Genomic DNA, 21,213 nt, shown 5'->3' with positions numbered 1-21,213 from the left:
GCCCTCCTCTCCATCCCTTTGGAAAGGGGAAACAGCAAAGGTGAGCAAGAAACCGCCAGGAGGTTTTGACAGCTGCAGAGGGAAACTAATGGGTTTCTAAGGAAACAGAGAGGCAGCAGCCATTTTAGTGGCATTTGCTGTATGAAAAATACATAGACACTGACACCCGTCCCCCCACCCCCACCCGCGGCGCCTTCCCCCCTCCACGCTTCAGAGGCCCCGAGGTGAGGGGTGGGGCTCAGGTCTCCCCGAGACGCAGCAGCCACCAGTCGCAGGTGGCCTGCCACCCGGGGTCGCCCCCAAGCCCCCTCCCTGAAGCGGGCGGGACCGCGGGACTCCCCACCCCCGGGCGCCGCAGTGCAGCGCGGTCCCCGCGTCCCGCCCCTCGGGTCCCCCGCCCTCGCCGGCCCCCAGCCCGGCAGGCCGCTGGGCGCGAGGCGGGCCAGGAGGAGCGGGTCCGCGCGGCGGGCGAGGCGGAGACGAGGCGGCGGCAGAGCGAGCGCGGGAGGTCGCCGCAGCCGGGGGACGCCGCGCGCCGCTGCCCATCATGGTCGCTGCGCACGCTGCCCATTCTTCCTCCTCCGCCGAGTGGATCGCCTGCCTGGATAAAAGGTAGCCGGGGAAGGGCCCCCGCCGGGCCGGGCTCTGCGCGCTGCCCCTGCCCGGAGACGGCTGCAGGGACGCCCGCCGGGGCCGCGGGACGAGGGTCCCCGAGCGGGGAGGGAGCGGAGGGTCCGCACCCGGGACCAGGGGACGCAGATCCCGGTCTCTCATGGGGCTCCCCGTGCACGAGATTTTCACACGTGGTGGAGAAATTGCGGCGCAGTGGGGGAAGCCCCAGCCCCGCCAGTACCCCCCCTCCGCCCCTCCTTAACGGTCTCCTCGCCCCCCGCGACTCCCGGCTCCGCGCTCGGGTCGGGGTTTATTTTCCTTGGCATCACAGGGCAGAAGAATAGATTCCTACCTTCATCTGGCTGTTCAGACCCTCAGGGGTAAATAAGTTTTAAGGAGGGTGGGAGGAAAGGCAGGTGCAGAGTAACGTGCTTTTTTTTTGTTCCTGAAAGCCAAGGGTGAAGGACCCAGTGGAGATGTCAAGTGCCTTCTGAAAATTTCAGCTTCTGCCCCCGCAGTCGCTTGCCCAAGGTCTGTGTTAGGAAGGTCACGCGGGAGACTGCTTTCGTCTTAATACCCTGCCTCTCGGGAAGAGACCCTTACTCTAAAAATTTAAAAACATAAAGCGTTGTAACTCCCGACGACAGCCGTGTGTTAAGGAGGGTGCTGCGTGTAACAGCGGACTGCAGTTGTTTCCAGGCTCTGATAGCATAATTTTCTGTTTGTCCAGATTGTGGGTTTAGCAGTAAACATTACACAGTATGTTAGCAATTATAGTTTATTACCCTGATTAAAAGGTGATGCATCTGAACTTTTAAGAAGTGAGTAAGAAATCTTGCAGAGTGAACTGCCTCTGATTTTCGAGTTTGATGCAGCAGGGCAGTGATTCATGTCCTGCAGCTATCTGCATGACATCTCTATTTGCATTTGTGTGAAATATTTTACGCTCTGCCATATTGAAATTTTTACACTTAGCAGATTCGTAACCAGATCAAACTTGAAAATCTTAAGCGTGACCTGCTCTACATAATTTACTATTATAGGCCTTTGTTGAAAAAAAATAAGTAATTTGAGAAAAGCTAAACGTGGCTCATTTGAATAGCTTAATATATCTGAGAAATAATTTTTACTTTCAATTACCACACAGTAGCAAGATTTTTGGCAGGCAGTGCCCTGTTTACGTCTAAGATGATAGTGCTAATACTAGAAGGGTCGCATGCAATAAATAGTAAGAGAATTGAAGTGATGGTTATTATGAGGATGTTATTCCTCATACAGAATTATTTAGAGGAACTAAGAGCATGAATAAGTGAAGAGCCTGCTAATGTGATAAGTAATCTAAATTTAATAGTTTAGGAAAGGGCTTCCCTGGTGGCGCAGTGGTTGAGAGTCCGCCTGCTGATGCAGGGGACACGGGTTCGTGCCCCGGTCCGGGAAGATCCCACAAGCCGCGGAGCGGCTGGGCCCGTGAGCCATGGCCGCTGAGCCTGCGCGTCCGGAGCCTGCGCTCCGCAACGGGAGAGGCCACAGCAGGGAGAGGCTCGCGTACCGCAAAAAAAAAAAAAAAAAAAAAGTTTAGGAAAGATGAATTATCAAAGAAGAGGAAATCAAGTTCTTGTACTTATAAATAGTACTGCTATCCTCATGAGTGAATTTTTCAGATAATAGACTGCATATTTCTATTTGCAGGAATTCTTGGCATGCCATTTTTTGAAGTTAGTAATTCACAGGCAGCCCTTTAGTCAATAAATACTTACAGCAAAAATCTTAGAGCAGTACTAACGCTAACACAAGCTAACACAAGGTAACTAACACATTTCTTTTCATAATGTGTATTTGCCCAAACGTTTTTGTTTGGAATGGATTTTTAGAACATAGTGCCACAATCTAATCTAATACTATAATTCATAATGGGGAGAAACCTCTGGGGGTGGAGTTGGGGGTGGAATCCTCCATAGATACTGAACCTAGCATTCCTGGAGTTCAGGAGAGTAGACAGATCAATAAATTAAGGGTTTTAAGCCCAGAGCTGTCACCAGTCACAAGTTCTGATCTTGGACATGTCACTTTTATTTCCTTGAGTGTCTGAGAAATGAGGATAACACTGTCTTACCAAGGATTAGTGGGCCAAATGGAAAAAAAAATTATCATGAAAGTAATTTGAAACCTGTGGAGTGCCACGTGAGCATATTATTTTGTGGTTTTAAGAGAACCTTGCATTTTCCAGTGTCGGTGCTAGAATTCCTTTGAAGGAGAGTTTAGGAGTGGCAGTCTCATTGTAAGAGGGCCTTGAGGTACTTGTCTTGAAGTTGCATTTTTACTTAGATTGTTAACTTTTTAGGGGAGGAGGAAGATGAAGGGTGCTGGTGGAAGTTGGCTGGGGAAGGCCGCTGAAGTCATTCCTTTTGGGACACTGCCCTCGATATTTCTGAGAAATGCAGTCTTGATGCTCTGTTCCCAGGCACTGTGTTGGGCACTGGGAAGCAGGAAAAGAAAGATGAGCGTTGCTTATTGAATGAGGGGGTGGGCGGGTAGGGGTGGGACAGCTACATAAACAACTAACCACAATGCAACCGTAAGTGCTTTAATGGAGATGTAGGAGATGCTTCGGGAATGCAGAGGAGAGAGTCTTCAGCTCTGCCAGGTATGCGTCCCACAGGTTCCTGCCTGGTCCGTGGAGGTCGAGGGGAACTTTATCAGGCAGAGAATTCTGGGAGCAATGTGAACAAAGACACACAGCTGTGGCATATAAAGATGCTCATTTCTTCTCAACCACGAATTCCTCTTGTAATCAAATCAAGAACATAGGAACATATACTCTATTTTTCTAAAACTCCTGATTATGGACATTTTCAAGCACACACCTAAACAAAGAGGAATCCTTGATGTCCTATTTGGAGAAATGATGCTGGGACCTTTTCCACAGCTGGGAAATGTAGTTTAGATATTTGTATCATGCAAGTGTCATGGACAACTAGAAAAAGAGCAACTGAGGGGTTGAAAATAAAAAGGGGAGTTAAAGTAGAAAGTCTGCAGGAGTAAAGATGTATGTAACGAATGTTGAAACAAATTTAAAAAAATAAGGAAAATAATCCCATAGAAATGTTCGTTAAGTGTGCCTAGGAAGTTGTCATAGAGAGGCAATGCTATATAAGCTTGCATGTGGGGAGGTGGGTTAAAGGTATGCAGATATGTGGATTAGGGTGAAGAAAGAAAACCCAAAGCTTTTTATGTATCAAGCATCCAAGTTCTTGGACTATGGTGGGACCCAGAAGGTGAGAGTGTACAAATACTAATTATAAAATCAGAAAGACATTGAACATTCGGATGGATAAAAATACATTGAAAAAAGTCTCAACAGGCAATATTGTTAAAGTAAAACAAGCTGGGCTTCCCTGGTGGCGCAGTGGTTGAGAGTCCGCCTGCCGATGCAGGGGACACGGGTTCGTGCCCCGGTCCGGGAAGATCCCACATGCCACGGAGCGGCTGGGCCCGTGAGCCATGGCTGCCGAGCCTGCGCGTCCAGAGCCTGTGCTCCGCAGCGGAAGAGGCCACAACAGGGAGAGGCCCACATATCGCAAAAAAAACCCCCAAAAAACCCCCAAAGTTAGTACTACCTCATTGATCTTACAATTTTTTTCTGAGCAGGGATGGTAACTAGAAATGTATTACATAGTACCCCACTATTTGGGATGTAAAATGCCTTTTTAAAAAATGTGTTGACCATTTTTTTTAACATTAGTGAAAATATTTTTTCCATAAGATTTTAAGTTTTGCCACTTGTGAATTTAAGAACCATTATAGGTCATAATTCTCATGGTTGGTAAAGGAGTGTTATGAAGGGACCACTCATATTCACAATACATATAGTGAATTGTTGCCACTATTCATCACTATGGGGCAGGAGTTGGCAAACTGTGGCCAATGGGCCAGATCAAGCCGCTTGCCTGTGTGTCTCCTGAGCTAAGAATGGTTTTTACATTTCTGAATGGTTGGAAATAAACCCCAAGTAGATTAATCTTTTGTGACCCATGAAATTTATATGAAATTCAAATGTCAATGTCCATAAGCACAGTTTTATTGGAACACAGCCACTCTCATCTGCTGAAGTATTGTCTACGGCTGCTTTCACACTACAATGGCAGGAGACTGTGTGGCCCACAGAGTTTAAAGTATTTACTACGTGGATCTTTGAAGAAAAAGTTTGCCATCCCCTTTTACAGGTGAAAGACTCTACGTAAGCCATTGACAGAGAAACCACTGGAGTTGAAAGTTGTCTTTGTCTGGGAAGGAGCTCACAGTGTTTGGTTTCTTGTTCTTCAGTTAGAAGGATAGTGTCAAGGGAGGTCCTTGGCTGACTGGGTTGTCTGGGGACCACTGGTGATGACAGACCCAAGCAGAAAATGAAGTTAACATGAGATGGATGTGTTGAAAAGTTGTCATCTTTAAAAACAGCCGAGGAATTTAAAAATTATTAATGTTTCTAAAAATGTCCCTTACATAGTGTCTTTGCATCTGATTTGATCCCCAAATAGATACTGAGTTAGCTATTTTTGACTGGGTTGAATGAGAGTGAAAGAAATCAAGGAACAAACTTGTTAAAAACCAGAATGCTTCATAGCAGACATGTGAAAGAGGATGACTCAGATATCAAAGAAGCATCAGATGTGGTCCCAGCCTTGAGGAATATAGAAGATCAAAGAAGCACGCAGAGCAGAAGGCTATCACTGGGGAAGGCTGATGTCTGTCTACCCAGGCAGGTCCCAAGGGATGACATTACCCAGGGTTCAGGACTAGTCTTACAATCTTGGAATGCTGACTTGTCAGCACATCAAGAATTAATACATTTTTTCAGGGACAGATACATAGGCACCAAACTCTCAGAGCCTGTAAAAACCAGAAAGACAGTTCAGTAGTTTGAAAATAACATCAGAGAAGTGGATACTGACATCCTTTGGCTAATGTATTCCTTCTCTGGGCAAGCTGTATGGAAATCCAATTGTTATTAGAAGGCCATGTTATGCATTTACAATGAGAAGCAAAGCTCCAGGAGATCAGGACACTTATAACTTCTGGCCAGCTCATTCTCTTCCTTGAGTGACAGAGCCCGGGAAGTGAATTGTAATCAGAAGATAATTCAGGGGATCCTTCAGGACAGTTTGGCCGTCACCTCTTCCGGTTAGAGGACCATTCCATGTGCTCTCATAGCACGCTTTGTCCAACAATGTAATAGCACAAGTCAGACTTCATTGCAATTGCCTATTGACTCCGTTTTGTGTGTCACTTGATGTATTGCTGTGTTGTATTGTAGTCATCATTTTATCTCCAGCTTCAGTGCAGCTCCCTGATTGTAGAAAGTGCTTATGGGATCAGGGTGAGATGGCCAGAGGCATCCTCCTCCTCAAGGATGGAGTAGCGTCTGCCACCATGAGGGCAAGTCCTCGCACTGGCCCCCTTTGCCTTGGAAGGGGCTTGAGTGGGCACCAGCGTCTGCCTCTGCTGTTCCTTCTTCATTTTCATGGCTGATGTGAATGCTTTTTAAGAAATGACATGGCATAGCTCTATTCTAATTTTTATTTCTAAAAGTTTACTATGGAAAATTTCAAAATACACAAAGAGAAGAGAGAAGAGTATAATAATTCTCTTGTCCCACCCCCTCCCCCTCCAAGAGTCATCAGCTCACATCCAATCTTGTTTTATTCATACCCCCACTTGTCCCCCACCACTTCCAGGACTATTTTGTTGCAAGTCCCTTTTAGTATTATTTTCTCTGTAAATATTTCCATATATATCTCTAAAAGCTAGGACTCAATAAAAAATACCATTGTCATACATTTAAAAATGTGACATTAATTCCCTAATATGATCAAATATCTAGAGTTCAAATTTCCCCATTTATCTCATAACTTTTCTTCTTTTCTTTTTGCAGTCTGTTTCTGTTAGGATCCAAATAAGTTGTATTTAGTTGATATATCTCTAGGTCTTTTTTAAATCTCTGGATTCTCCCTCTAGCTCTCTCTTTTTCTTCCTTGTAATAAATTTGTTGAAGAAACAGGTTTGGTTTCTTTTTTTTTGGTTGCGTTGGGTCTTTGTTGCTGTGCAGGCTTTTCTCTAATTGCGGCGAGCGGGGGCTACTCCTAGTTGTGGTGCACGGGCTTCTCATTGTCGTGGCTTCTCTTGTTGTGGAGCACGGGGTCTAGGTGCGCAGGCTTCAGTAGCTGTGGCACGCGGGCTCAGTAGTTGTGGCTCGCAGGCTCTAGAGCTCAGGCTCAATACTTGTGGCACATGGGCTCAGTTGCTCCGTGACATGTGGGATCTTCCCTGACCAGGGATCGAACCCGTGTCCCCTGCATTGGCAGGTGGATTATTAAACACTGCGCTACCAAGGGAACTCCCAAAACAGGTATACTTTTACTGTCTGAATTTTAGTGTCTTTTAATATGTCCCTTTGTCCCCTGTATTTCCTTTTTTTTTTTTTTTTTTTTTTTTTTGCGGTACGCGGGCCTCTCACTGTTGTGGCCTCTCCCATTGCGGAGCACAGGCTCCGGACACGCAGGCTCAGTGGCCATGCCTCACGGGCCCAGCCGCTCCACAGCATATGGGATCTTCCCAGACTGGGGCGAACCTGTGTCCCCTGCATCGGCAGGCGGACTCTTAACCACTGCGCCACCAGGGAAGTCCTCCTTTTTTTAAAATTAATTTCTTAATTTATTTTTATTTTTGGCTGCGTTGGGTCTTCATTGCTGGGCGCGGGCTTTCTCTAGTTGCGGTGAGTGGGGGCTACTCTTTGTTGCAGTGCTCGAGCTTCTTATTGAGGTGGCTTCTCTTGTTGTGGAGCATGGGCTCGTGGAGCACGGGCTCTAGGTGCATGGGCTTCAGTAGTTGTGGCACGTGGGCTCAGTAGTTGTGGCTCACAGGCTCTAGAACACAGGCTCAGTAGTTGCAGCACATGGGCTTAGTTGCTCCGCGGCATGTGGGATCTTCCTGGACCGGGGATCAAACCCGTGTCCCCTGTACTGGCAGGCGGATTCTTAACCACTGCGCCACCAGGGAAGCCCCTGTCCCCTGTATTTCCTGTAAATTGGTATTTAGATCTAGAGCTTGATTGGATTTAGATACGATTTTTGGGCAACAACCCTTCTCAGAAGTGTTACTTGCATTATGAGTTACAGAATGTCAAGTGGTCTCTTTTTGTGATGTTAGCAATATACTGTTTTTAAACTTTAATACTTTCAAGTTTAAAAGTAAAGATACTTGCCACTATCTTATCTACAACTTCTCGAGGGACATCTCGTTGTAGCTCCAAAACATGGGAGCGCGACATACGTGTGGAGCAATTAGAGGACAGCACACCCTAATATGTAACCAGGGTTAAATTCTGTGGTGCGGGTTCTACCGGTCTTTTCAGGATTTTAGGAAAGGGAAGGTTCAGCCAGAGCTGGACTCCCTCAGATGAGAGGCACATGGGGGATGGTGTGCTCGCAGAGCAACGGGCCTGAGAGAAAGGTACTTGGTCCGTCACACTCTTGATCCTGCAGCCTAGTCTCCTGGACACAGCCTGGGAGCCCAAAAGAGTCATCAGAGGAAGAGTGGTGCTCAGCAAAGCAAATTCTGCCTCACTGTCTTAGTTTGGGTTCCCCAAGATGGACTTCAGTCTCCTCCAATGAGGGCAGGATTGGAAGATCCCTTTTAGTTTGAATTTCCTATGAGTTTATAAGATTTCATAGCCCTTCCAGTGTAGCTGCTTCTTATCTTGTTCCAACTCCCCAACCCCAAGGTAGCTAGTTTTTCTTTAGTCAGATTTAGATCCATTAACCCCAAGGTAGCTAGTTTTTCTTTAGTCAGATTTAGATCCATTGTTATGCATTTGAACAGTGGCAACGAAGAGTGAATTTTCCCTCTAGTACCTTCAATTCACAGTTGAGGGAATGGGAGAGGAGAGACCGTCTTGGGAATACTGAGAGACTGAGGGAAGAGAAAGAGGATGGAACTAATTGGGTGGGGAGGGTGACAGGGAAAGACCCAGCCAAACATACGAAAGCAAACAATCTGACTGGCTGGAGTGGAGGCACCGGGGTACCGTGTTTACTCAGCTGCATCCATGTGCATTGCTTGCTTCCCCTGTGTGAACAGAAAAATCAAGCTCTATTACCACCCTCTTTTCTCTTTGTGCACACTCTTCCTTGGAGCACCAATCCATTTCCTGTGCTTTAGCTGAGCAGGTTACTTACACGCAGTGTCCTTGGTTTATCTTCTAGACCAGATGCATTTCTGTCTCTCTGTTGGATATTCCCACATCAAATATTCCATTAATATTGGGCGCAGACATGGTTTTCCTTCATCTACCTTTGCTAGAGAGGTAAGAAAAACAAAATACTTATCTTCCCAGCCTCCCTAGAGGTTAGGTACCCACGTGATACACTTCTGGCCAATAAGACACAGCAAAAGTCTGCTAGAGGCTTCTAGGATAGTTTTTGCCTTACTGATGAAAGATACAGACGTACTTGACACTCCTTTGTTCTCTTCCTTCTGCGTGGAATTACTACCTAAAGCCTGGGCCTGTGGCAACCATATTGTAATCCCAGAAGGAAGGGCCAGGAGAAGTACAGACTCCGGTTCTGACTTTCTTCAGCTTCTGAATAGATCAATATTTGCCTACCTTCAGCTTTTTTGTTGTCAAGAAAAACACACCCTATTTCTAGAAACCACTCTTTGTTAAGTTTTCTACCATTTGCTGTCAAAACTATCCTTAACCTAACAAGTTGATACTCAGCTTGTCTAAAACTGACTTCATCTTCCTTAACTTCCTTTTCCATTAGTTCCTCCTCCTTACTTTCCTGTTTTATTAATGACACTACCACTCTCATTCTCAAAACTATGCACCACCTTTGTCTTCCCTTTCCTATGTCCCTTGTTGTACCTAACCAGTCACCAGTTCTTCTCTTGGCCTTTGTATCCTGCTGCTTTGTTTTAGGGCCTTATCATCTGGATCTGGATCTTTTCATTGTTTCCTTATCCAATCTGGAAAGCATGATATTTTCAAATCAACTTTGTTGTAGCATCTGCCAGACCTGGATTCAAATTCTGCCACTTCCAACCCTTTAGCCATGTGATCTTGGTGAAGTTATTAATCTTTCTGAACCTCTGTTTCCAAAGCATCAAATGAGACTACAAATACATACTGTAGGGGCTGTGTTGAGATTTGTGGGCTAATACAAGTGTAGCTGCATGCTCTTCTCTAGGTAGAAAGCATAGTGTAGGCGTTAAGAGTTTCGGAGCCAGACCGTTTTGTTTCAAATTCCAGTGTTTTTTTTTTGCTGTACACAGGCCTCTCACTGTTGTGGCCTCTACCGTTGCGGAGCACAGGCTCTGGACGCGCAGGCCCAGCGGCCATGGCTCACGAGCCTAGCTGCTCCACGGCATGTGGGATCTTCCCGGACCGGGGCACGAACCCGTGTGGCCTGCATCGGCAGGTGGACTCTCAACCACTGCGCCACCAGGGAAGCTCCAAATTCCAGTTTTGATTTTATTAATGGTGTAACTTTGGGAAAGTTATTCAGTTTTAGTAGTTGTTTTGTAGATTCCTGAGGATTGTTTATCTAGACAATCTTATTGTCTGTGAATACTGGCAGTTTTACTTATTCTTTCTGATCTTTATGTCTTGTATTATGTATTTTTCTTGCTTTACTGCCTTGGCTAGGATTGCCAGGACAAAGTTGAACACAATGGGTGAGAATGGACTTCCTTGAACCAGGAAACATTTCTTTTTTCTCTATTTCCCCTATTTTTAAAAGAGTGGTGTAATATTGGTGTTATTTCCTCTTATAATGTTTTATAGATATCTTCTGACCAGGAGTAGTCTTTGTGGGAAGTTTTTTGGTGACAAATTCAATCTCTTTAATACATAGAAGACCACTCAGGCTTTCTGTTTCTTCTGTGTCAGTTCTAATAAGTTGTTTCAAGGAATTTGTCCATTCATCTAAGTTATCAAATTTATTGGCATAGAATTGTCCCTAGTATTCTCTTATTATCCTTTTAATGTCCTTAGGATATATAGTGATGTTTCCTCCTTCATCTCTTATATTAGTAATTTTTGTTTGCTCTCTTTTTTCTTGACTGGGCTTGCTAGGAGCTTCTGAATTTGTTAATCTTTTAAAAGAACCAATTTTTAGTTGATTTTCTCTATTGTTTGAGAAATTCAATGATTTGTGCTTTTTTTACCCCATTTATCCTACTAGCTTTGGGTTTAACTTGCTCTCTTTTTCTGCCTTCTTAAAAAGGAAACTTAGATAATTTTAAACTTTTCTTCTTTTCTAACATGAGCATTAAAGCTATGATTTTTTCATGGTCAGCTCAAAAAAGGAAGCACAGTTATTTCATTATTCAGTATTTATAAAAAAAAAAATTATTTCTGCCAGAGAAGAACAATTAATCAAGCTATTAGTATGCTAAGTAAGCATATTAAATAGGATGATACTGGGACCTGTTGACTTCTTCAACCTCATGGAGAAGATACTGTGCAGCATGATGAACAATATCCCAACAGTGAATTCAGGAATGGGTTTCATAGGGCTCTCAATATATCTTGACAGCATAATGCCAAAGGGACACTGAAAGAGAGTATTTCTCCTGGGGGCCAATATAATATACAGATTTTTTCATTGTTTAATTTAATCCTGAGATAGATTTTAGACTGTTTTAGAAACAGATGTATTACTTCTCTTTCAGAAAATTTTCCATAAATACTGTTTTTTCACATCTAAGCTGCTGATAATTAATAAAATTGGGTAGCAATGACTTGAAGTCATATTTTTCGATAGATACCTGGAGTGCTACTGTTCTGTATTGTTGGGTAGATGAAGAGTTATATGACTTTGGACTTAGCCAAACGTGGAGGGAAATTCCATCCTCATTTGATAGCCAAGCAAGACTATATGTCTTAATGGTGGTCCAGCCCTTGCCTGTGAAATTGTGGGGGCAAGGGTGTATTCTCAAAGAGGAATGTTGGTGCCTCTCTACGCACAAATGGTGGTCAAGAGCCTGGCCCCTATAATTGTTGCCATAGAAACTAAGGAACATGTGTTAATTGCACTGAAGCATTCTTTTTTTTAATTTTTTTTAATTTTTAATTTTTTATTGCACTGAAGCATTCTTAAAATGAGTAGTATAATTTTCTGAAAACCCTTTTATGGAATAAACTCGTAAGATCTAGGCATATTAAATAGAATGACTTGCTCAATAGGATTATTACCTATAAATTGGTTGAAAGTTCAAGAACCTCTCTTTTAATTAAATGGGGAAGTACTTTTTAAAGGCCCTTAGAAAAGGCTTAATTGTTAGAGATGCTGAAAACAAATAGAAGAGACCTTTGATAGGAAGTAGACATCGCTTGGAACTTGATAATTTGATTCTTGATACTGTATATGACATTTCAATTCTGTTTAAACCTCAGATGAAGGCATTAATGTCTTGCCTCGTGTTCAGGCTCTGGCAGCCTTATTCTTCTACTTATTGAACATGTTACAGAAAAAGTTGAGTTCTTAAATCTTATATGTTTTCTTTATAAACTCTTTAAACAAACCTGAGATATAAGAAAGTTCTGTCTCTCGGGTCCCTTGCCGAGATTACTTTTGTCACTCCTCTACCTTTCTCTTTCTCCCTGTGTCACACTCCTTTCCTCCTTCCTCAACCCAAATGTGCTGTAAGAAAAGGATATGATCTGAGTCCTCTCCTTTCCTACTGTTCATTCATTCGTTCAGAGATTTTACTCTTCACTTTCCATGTGCCAGACATTCTTGCTGGGGATAGGTTATTAAGAAAAACTGACGTGGATCCCGACCTCATGAATTTACACATTAGTTGGGAAGACATTAATTAATTCAGTCAGTCCTTCAAAAAACTATTTGTTGAGTGCCTACTGTGTGCTGGACACTGTTCCACGTGATAAGGAGTACAGTGGTGAACGACACAGGAGAAGTTAGGTGGTAAAAAAGACTATGAGGCCAAAGGTAAGAGGATATGGAGTGATGGAGTCAGGGAACAGACACATCTGTACTACAGTGTCAGGTAGTGATAAGACTAATGAAGGAAAACAAAGTAGAGAACAGGGGAAGAAATTGAGGGGTGGTGGTGTTTTAGGGAGGGTAGGCAGGTTCCTGCAGAGGTCAAATATGATCAAAGACCTTGAATGAACTGAGAGACCATCCAGTATGCATTTACATCAGTGTAATCCATGCTTTACTAGATAGGTGGTTGAGGTATTTTAGAGAACGTGGGTCAGGTAGTGCCTGTGATGAGGACAGAGGCTGAATACGTGTGGTAGTGCCCTTTTGTTTGGTTACAAGGCCTTATTTTGAGAAAATACCTGTAAGATGATAGAAAAAATATATATGTATATTGATTTCTGTTCCCTGTTCCTGGCACTGAGCTCCTAAAACTCTTGTCATTTCCTAAGTGATAAAACCACCAGGAGCATCTATTGTCCTAATGTTTGTCTCTGACCCTGTTCCTGATGCAGGGCTCCTGAAACCCTAGTAAATTTCTAAGTGATCAAAGTACTAAGAACGTCTTTTGTTCTACTGACGCAACTCTGAGTGGGCTTCTAGATGGCTCCTGGATGGGGTCTGGTCACCAGAAAGACCAAGCCATGATTAGAAGCTTAGAATTTTCAGCCCTACCCACCCGCATCCTCCAGGGAGGGGAGAGGGGCTGGAAATGGATTTAATAATTGATCATGGCTATGTTAGGAAGCCTCCACAAAATCCCAATAGTAGGGGGTTCAAAGAGCTTCAAAGTCGGTGAACACATCCACAGCCGGGAGCATGACACACCCCAACTCCATAGGGACAGAAGCTTCTGTACTCGGGACCTTCCAGACCTCACCCTCTGTATCTCTTCATCTGTCTGTTCATCTATATCCTTTATCATATTCTTTAATAAACTGATAAATGTAAGTAAGTGTTTCCCTGAGTTCTGTGAGTTCCTCTAGGTAACTAATCGAATCTGAGGAGAGGGTAGTTGGAACCTCTGATCTATAGCTTGATTGGTTAAAAACACAAGTGATAACCTGAGTTTGCCACTGGAATCTGGAATAGGGGTGAGGGGTGCAGCCTTGGGGGACCGAGCCCTTTACCTGTGAGATCTGATGCTATCTCCGGGTAGATAGTGTCGGAACGGAGTTAAATTGTAGGACACCCAGCTGGTATCAGAGACTTGCTTGCTGTTTTGGTGAACTCCTCTACCACGTTTGGTGAGCAGAACTGTCAGAAGTGAAGCGTTCTGTGTGAGTAGTAAAGGAGTCTCAGAGGAGAGAAACACGGTAGGGAAGAAGGAAGAAAGCTGAGTTTTTCATTTATAGTACCTAGAGCATATTATTGCTTTTGTGGATATAATAGACAAAGGTAATTTCAGAAAATGGTGAAAAGGATAAATTCTGAAATTTTGGTTTATCCTTCAAATATTGTTACTTAAAAATATTTAAAATGCTGTTCATTTAGGTCTTCATTATACTAATTTTTTTTTTTTTTTTTTTTTTTTTTTTGCGGTACGCGGGCCTCTCACTGTTGTGGCCTCTCCCGTTGCGGAGCACAGGCTCCGGACGCGCAGACTCAGTGGCCATGGCTCACGGGCCCAGCCGCTCCACAGCATGTGGGATCTTCCCGGACCGGGGCACGAACCCGTGTCCCCTGCATTGGCAGGCTGACTCTCAACCACTGCGCCACCAGGGAAGCCCTCATTATACTAATTTTTGAGAAAAAAGAAAGCTATCTCTAGAGAATTGATGAGCACCATACAGATCAGGAAATGTACTATCATTTAAATGAGTTTCGAAAGATACTGTGTATATGGTTTTGACCATGGAAGCTGATGGCTGACTGATAGTGATGTCAACATCCCCATCCCACTGATGCACTTTTTGGTTTCATAGTTAGCCAGTTTAGTTTTATCAGTGATGAATTTGTCTGGTACCTCTCTGGGGTCAGTGTTCTCTTAAGACAAGCCTCTCAGAGCAAGAAAATGGTTCTGAAAACCTATAAACTCTAGCAATTTTTCATGTTGAGGATTTGTTCACTCTCTTAAACAAATTTTCTATCATTATACTACCATCTGCCTTTTGATAATGTTTTGTATTGAATTCTTATATTTTCCTCATCAACTAATTAGATGATATGGCAATATAAATTTTTTCATGTCAGAAACTGAAGACAGCTTGAGAGTAGTTAAGTGTGTGTGTTGATGTTAAGGTAGTTGCATGCAGCAGACTCACTGTAAAATCTTCCTTGGTGGTACTTGAAGATCTGATTTGTGAGAGTTAGAGCTTTCTAATCAGTAACCAAGTTTTACGTTTTATTTACGGAAAATAATTGAAATACTTAGACTAGGAATCCCTATTTAATTATCCAGGTCATCAGAGCATACATGGGAAGCCCCCTATTGATACAAAAACGTGCAATTACAGAGAATACTGACGGGACCATATAATAAGGCGGCTTCATCTATAGGGCAGATCTCCGAAGCACGGCCAGACTTAGAGGCCAACTGGTTGACTGGGAATAGAGGACAGTTTTATTGTGCTCTTTCATCTTCTGTACGTTATCAGCTTGTGAATGCACCTTATCTTTTCCTCAGTTGAATTTTCCATTATCTTTATTGTTTTGCTTCATACCTTTTCAGCACTTCATGGGATATTTATCTTAACAACTTTAGAGGCTCATTTTAGAATTCAACATTCAACAGATTATGGATATTAAAGTTCATTTAAAAAACACCTGTTGGGGCTTCCCCGGTGGCGCAGTGGTTGGGAGTCCGCCTGCCGATGCAGGGGACGCGGGTTCGTGCCCCGCCCGGTTCGGGAGGATCCCACGTGCCGCGGAGCGGCTGGGCCCGTGAGCCATGGCCGCTGAGCCTGCGCGTCCGGAGCCTGTGCTCCTCAACGGGAGAGGCCACAGCAGTGAGAGGCCCGTGTAACCGCAAAAAAACAAACAAACAAAAAAAACACCTGTTGTATTTAGGTGGTTAGTATGTTTTTGGCCTCTATCATTAGAAGTAGCTAAAATAGCCACAGGAGAAACAATGACACTGCCCCTCAGAGAAGCTTACAGAAATCGAAAGTGGACATTACTTAAGCCTGATGTTGTTTGGGGTTACCTGAAAGAGAATCATAAAGTAGTCAAATTGCAAAATGGAAATAATTAAAAAATTTGTATATCTTATTCATCACTTTTAGGGAAAGAGTATAGGTATTAGGGAGACGTGAGAGTGAACAGTAATAAAGTAAAACAATAGGATGGAATGATTTTTTAAATGCTGGGAAATTATCTAAAGGGAGCGTCTCTTCTTTCCATTTTATTTTGGCTAACCTTGGTTTTCTTTTATTTATTTACTTACTATTGATTTTTACCTGCCTGTAAAGAATTTTGCAGCCAAATTCTGCCACCGAAGAATGCCTCTGCAAATAGAATAGCATTTGAATTTCTTTCTTTTGAATCGGGACAAGCAGCACAGGCATAAAATTGATTTTATGCGCTGACCTTTACTTACAATTATATAGCAGAAACTTCATCAACAGGAGTTTTATCTTGTAGGACTTCTATTGAATGAATTAAAAGAGATTTTAAAAAGTGAAGGGTGAGTAATAAAGGAAATTATAGGAGAAAAGAAAAACATGAAAAAGTCCCACTGTTGTTTAGATGCTAAAGCAGACATCGGAGACAGCAGCACGACTCCTTGGTGTGACACGTGAGCAGTTGCTCTCACCACGTCCTTTTCTCTCCTTTGGTTTGTGAGAGCAGTTGCTGACTTGCAGCTGAGAGCTGACAGTAGGCACACACACCCTGCTTCTTTTTGAGAGTGTTACAAGTTGACACGTATTGACACGTCTTTCTCCTTCCCAGAGGGAATGACAGGAGCTTATGAAAGGTAATGAACTGTGATTTGAAGTACATTTTAATTGGGGGTAAATCAAAGCATTTCTGGCTTATAATTATTAATTTATTTCTGCAAACCCTATCACCAGGAATAAATGGTCATAAAATTTTAGCGTGTTTTCCCTACAGTATTTTTGGTATGAGTATTTTTTAAACCTGTTTGAGCTCATACTTTAAGATTTCATGCCTCTTAAAATTAACCTTATAGGATGATCATTTTCCTAGATTATTAAAAATTCTTTGTAAATGTAATTTTTATTGGCTGAAAGCATATGGATCATACGGCATACGTTTTTTCTTATTGTTGGACTATTAAGACATATAAAAATGATCGTTGCTGTTATCAGTGATGCCATCACCTTTTATATTCAGTTTTTCCTTTGTCTTAGATTACTTCCTTAGGATAGAGATATCCATAGTACTAAAATTAGTTAATGTGTGTGAAGAGGTTTAAGAGCTTTGATACATATCTTCAAATTACTTTTCATGAAGACGGTAAGATAGCTGCTATTATCTGTATTTTACAAATAAGGAAACTGAGGTTTAGAAAAGTTAAATTATCCGTTCAGGGTCACAAGGCTGGTAAGTGCCAGGGACCAAGTTGGGATGAAACCCCATTGCCTTTCCACTATAATGGTGTTTCAAGTATGTTCCTTGTAATGTTCATAGACAGCGCAAGGAAAAAAAAGGCTCATGATAGAAAATGTGGGAAATGTTATTTCTGTCTTCTTTTTTTTTTTTTAACCATCTTTATTGGAGTATAATTGCTTTACAATGTTGTGTTAGTTTCTGCTGTACAACAAAATGAATCAGCCATATGTATACATATATCCCCATATCCCCTCCCTCTTGCATCTCCCCTCCCACCCTCCCTCTCCCACCCCTCTAAGTGGTCACAAAGCACCAAACTGATCTCCCTGTGTATTTGTGTCTTCTAACTGAGCCCGAATCCCAGCACACCTCCTCAGGGCATACCATTTCCCAAATATTTTGGCCAATTACATGTTTTCTAAATTATAATAACCTCAAATTACCCAGAGTTCTGAAAACCTGCTGAAACAAAGTTGATCAGACTGCTCTGTTTTAGAACACAAGATTAATTTCTGGATATACAACAATAAACAAATGGCTGAAAGCCAAACAGGATAGTTATTTACAGTGAGTCTTCAGTTACTCAGCATCATAGAGAAGTTAATTTCAAATTGAATTGGAATAAATCTCAAGTTTATCCCAATGAATCCTCCAAACTTGGCGTAAGTTAGTAATTCTGGTGGAAATGGTATTTAATGGTATTTATAAGCGGTATTTAATATAACTCCTTTTCTAAAGTATGCTGAGTATCATTTTCCTTTTACTTAATGATTGAGGCTCAATGTATTGAACATGTTAGCATCCTGTATTATAATATGGCGATTCTGAAGTACGTGGATTATGCTTCAATACCAAATGCCCCAGTGTTGCTTTGTTTTTCTCTTTTTAAAGTTCTGCCTTTTTATGTTTTAGTTGCCTGACTCTTCCCTACCGCCCAGAAGCTGTCACTCCTTGCTTGCTGCCCTCTAGGTGTCTGTCCCGTCTCCTTCCCTTGCACAAACATAGTATCCTGCTTCTGATCCTTTGGACTTAGAATCCAGGTTAACCAAGTTTATTGGAGCTGTATGTATAATATGAGTGCATACATTTTGCTCCCAAGGTTTTCTCTTCTGAGTAAAGTGTACGAATTTCAGAGTTTTAGTATTTTTAGGCCCCCATTTTGGTTATACAAAGCCTTTTAAACTTAGGTGCTACAAGATCTCACGTCTATGATTTTGTTTTAAACTGAGATTTCCAGATAAATATCCTCTGAATAGTTGAGGAATTAAGGTAATGAAGTAATTCCTTTAATCAACACATATTTATTGAATCCTTAGGAAACACTTTCTAGGTGCCTGGGATTCTTCAGTGAGCAAAACAGAAGAGCCCCGCTCTCATATAGCTTATATTCTAACAGTGGAAATAGGTAAAAAAAAAAAAAAAAAAAAAAACTGTAAACATGAACTAAATTATATGTTATGTTTGGAGGTAATATGTTATGGAAAAAAACAATAACAGCAAAAAAAGAAAATAGAGCCCAGTGAGAGATCAAGTGTGCTAGTGGGGTTGGTGTAGATTGTAGTAGTTCATAGGTTGGTTAGAATATGGTTTACTGGAAAAGTGTGATTTTAGCAAAGAGGTAAGGGAGTTAACCAAGCGTATGTTTAGGGTAAGAACATCCCAGCAATGGGAGCAGCCAGCGCAAAGGTCCTGGTGGGGTGCACGTGTGGATTGCTCCAGGAACAGTAAGGAGGCTACTGTGGGTAAAATGAAGTGAGCCAAGGAAAGAGTAGGGAAGTCAGAGAATGAGGGTAGATTATGTAGGAACTGGGCAGCTATTATAAAGGGCTTGGCTTTTACTTTGAATCAAATAGGGAGCCACTGAAGGGTTTAGAGCAGAGGAATGACACAACCCTATTTGCATTTTCACAAGATCACTGTGATAGCAATGTTAAGAAGATGCTCTGGGGGATGGGGCAATGATAGAAGAAGGGAGACTTTTACTAGGAAGCTCTTGCAGTAATCCAGGTGAAAGATGATGGGGGTTTGGATTAGAGTGACAGCAGTGGAAATGATGAGAAGAGGCAGGATACATTTTGGAGGTAGAACCAATAGAACTTGCTCATGAATTGAAGGTGGGAATGTGCGAGAAAGAGGAGTAAGGGATAAATCTAAGGTTTGGGCGATTGGAAGGATGGTGGGGCCATCTGTTGTGATGGGGACGGCTATAGGTAGGGCAAGTTTGAAGGGAAAGAGGAGTGCAGTTTTGGACATTTGGAGTTTGAGAAGTCTATTAGACATTCAGTTGGAGATGTTGAGTAGGAAATTGGATATGTGACTCGAGTTTGGAAGAGTGGTCTGAGCTGGAGACAGAAATTTGGGAATCATTAATACATAGATGGTACTTAAAGCCATGAGATTGGAGAACATCAAGGAAGTGACTGTTAAAGAGAAGAGGACCAACAATTAAGTCCTGCCATCTTCCAACAAGAGTTCAAGGGGAGGGGCCGTCAAAAGAAGCTGTGTAGGAGTGACTAATGAGGTAGGAGGAAAACAAGGGAACGTGGAATGTGTCTTGAAAAGCAAGTGGAGACGTTTCCAAATATTCCTGTAGATCATGAAGAAACATTGGGAAGAAGAAAGACCACAATCTGGGTTTGCATTTGAAGTTTTATATTTTATAGATGACATGGCTAATAGGTCTACTTTTCCAGCCTGGTTAGCAGTTGAGTGAGTTGCACACTCTGTGCCAGCCAGTTCTTGGAATGTTGTTTTGAGTAAGACAGCAGGACTGAAAACAAAAATAAAATATCTCACACACAAGGTGCAGGGCAAATGCATAGCCTGTGGCTTAAACTAGTATGAGATCATCCACCTAAAATATAGGCGAATGGCAAAGTCCAGGTAAGGAAAGATGAAAAATCATGGTATAGAGGTGTGGAGGACAAGTGGTAGGATAACATGAATGCAATTATGAAAACACAGGGTGTTATTTTTCAGAAACAGTTGGAGAAAAGGGCAGGGAGTCAACGTCACCATGATAAATACTGAACAGCAAGGGAGCAAACTATCACAGCTGAGGCATGCGGGCTGCTGTGAAACCCAGAAGTGATGTTATCAATAAAGCCAGAGTTGGGAAGTGATTAACAAATAAACAACGTATGGCACATTGGTTGCCATGTCCCTGGAAACATCTCCTCTCTGGAGATGGTGTGCCTCTGTAAATGAGTTTCTGGTTGGCGCACATTTGCTTTTGATACCTATGGCTTTTGTGAAATTGTAACTACCCCGTTACAAATGCTGCTAAAAAGACAACTATAAAGTTCTGGTTCTGGACAAATGGACTCAATTCTCCTTATTTCTCCCACTACGTGCAACTATAAACCCTGGACATTATACATAAAAAAAAAAACAGGAAAAGACTCTGCATGGTGGAGAGAAGGCAGATTGGCTTGGGGTCTCTCTGTCTGAAGAATCACATAGTGGTGTGTTCCTTGAGTTTTCTTTTTGCCTCGTGTATCCCAGACTGGGTGCTGGAGGAGACAGTGTTCCAGAAATGCCAGTCAGCACAGACAAAAATTATGCCGCAAGAAACGCCTGCTGTCTCCAGGGTAAGAAAGGGGGTAGCTCAGTAAGACAGAAAACTTTTAGATAATAACTGCTCTACTTTAAACAAACACCACAGAAAAAACTGCGGGCTTAGTCCCACTCCTATCAGCAAAGATCAAGGGTGGAGTCTGCACTTTCACTCGTGCCTGACTGTGATGAAGCGGCTCTTCCCACCTAGATTTTGAAGTAGTTATCCTAAAAATGCTTCCGTGAGCAATTATGAACATACTGGTAAAAACAGAATATCTAAGCAAAGAAATAGAAAGCCTTAGCAGAGAAATATAAGAAATAAAGAAGACTCAAATGGAAATCTGAGAACTGAAAAATATACTAACTGAAATTAAAAACTCAGTGGATGGCTTGACAGCAGAGTGGGTAAGACAGAGGAAAGAATCAGTGAACTCAGAGATAGAACAATATAAATTACCCAATTTGAACAACAGAGAGAAAATAGACTGACAAAAACCCAGAGACTCAGGGGTCTGTGGCAGTATAA

The 21,213-nt window shown here is 42.5% G+C and overlaps 1 protein-coding gene across 4 annotated transcripts in view; it reads left to right on the top strand.

The window, feature by feature from the left end:
- Window positions 1–422: 422 nt before the first annotated feature.
- RAPGEF4 (Rap guanine nucleotide exchange factor 4) overlaps window positions 423–21,213 on the top strand; it is a 316,664-nt gene continuing 295,873 nt past the window's right edge. For all 4 annotated transcript variants that reach the window (XM_067741524.1, XM_067741521.1, XM_067741523.1 and 1 more), the window contains exon 1: window positions 423–612. In XM_067741524.1, coding sequence (XP_067597625.1) covers window positions 548–612 — 65 coding nt within the window. In that variant the 5' untranslated portion in view covers window positions 423–547. The remainder of the gene's footprint in view (window positions 613–21,213) is intronic.

The sequence above is a fragment of the Pseudorca crassidens genome, chromosome 6 (assembly GCF_039906515.1).
Source record: "Pseudorca crassidens isolate mPseCra1 chromosome 6, mPseCra1.hap1, whole genome shotgun sequence".
NCBI lineage: Eukaryota > Metazoa > Chordata > Mammalia > Artiodactyla > Delphinidae > Pseudorca > Pseudorca crassidens.
Note: the sequence above shows the minus strand (reverse complement) of the source record. Positions and strands in the feature narration are given on the sequence as shown.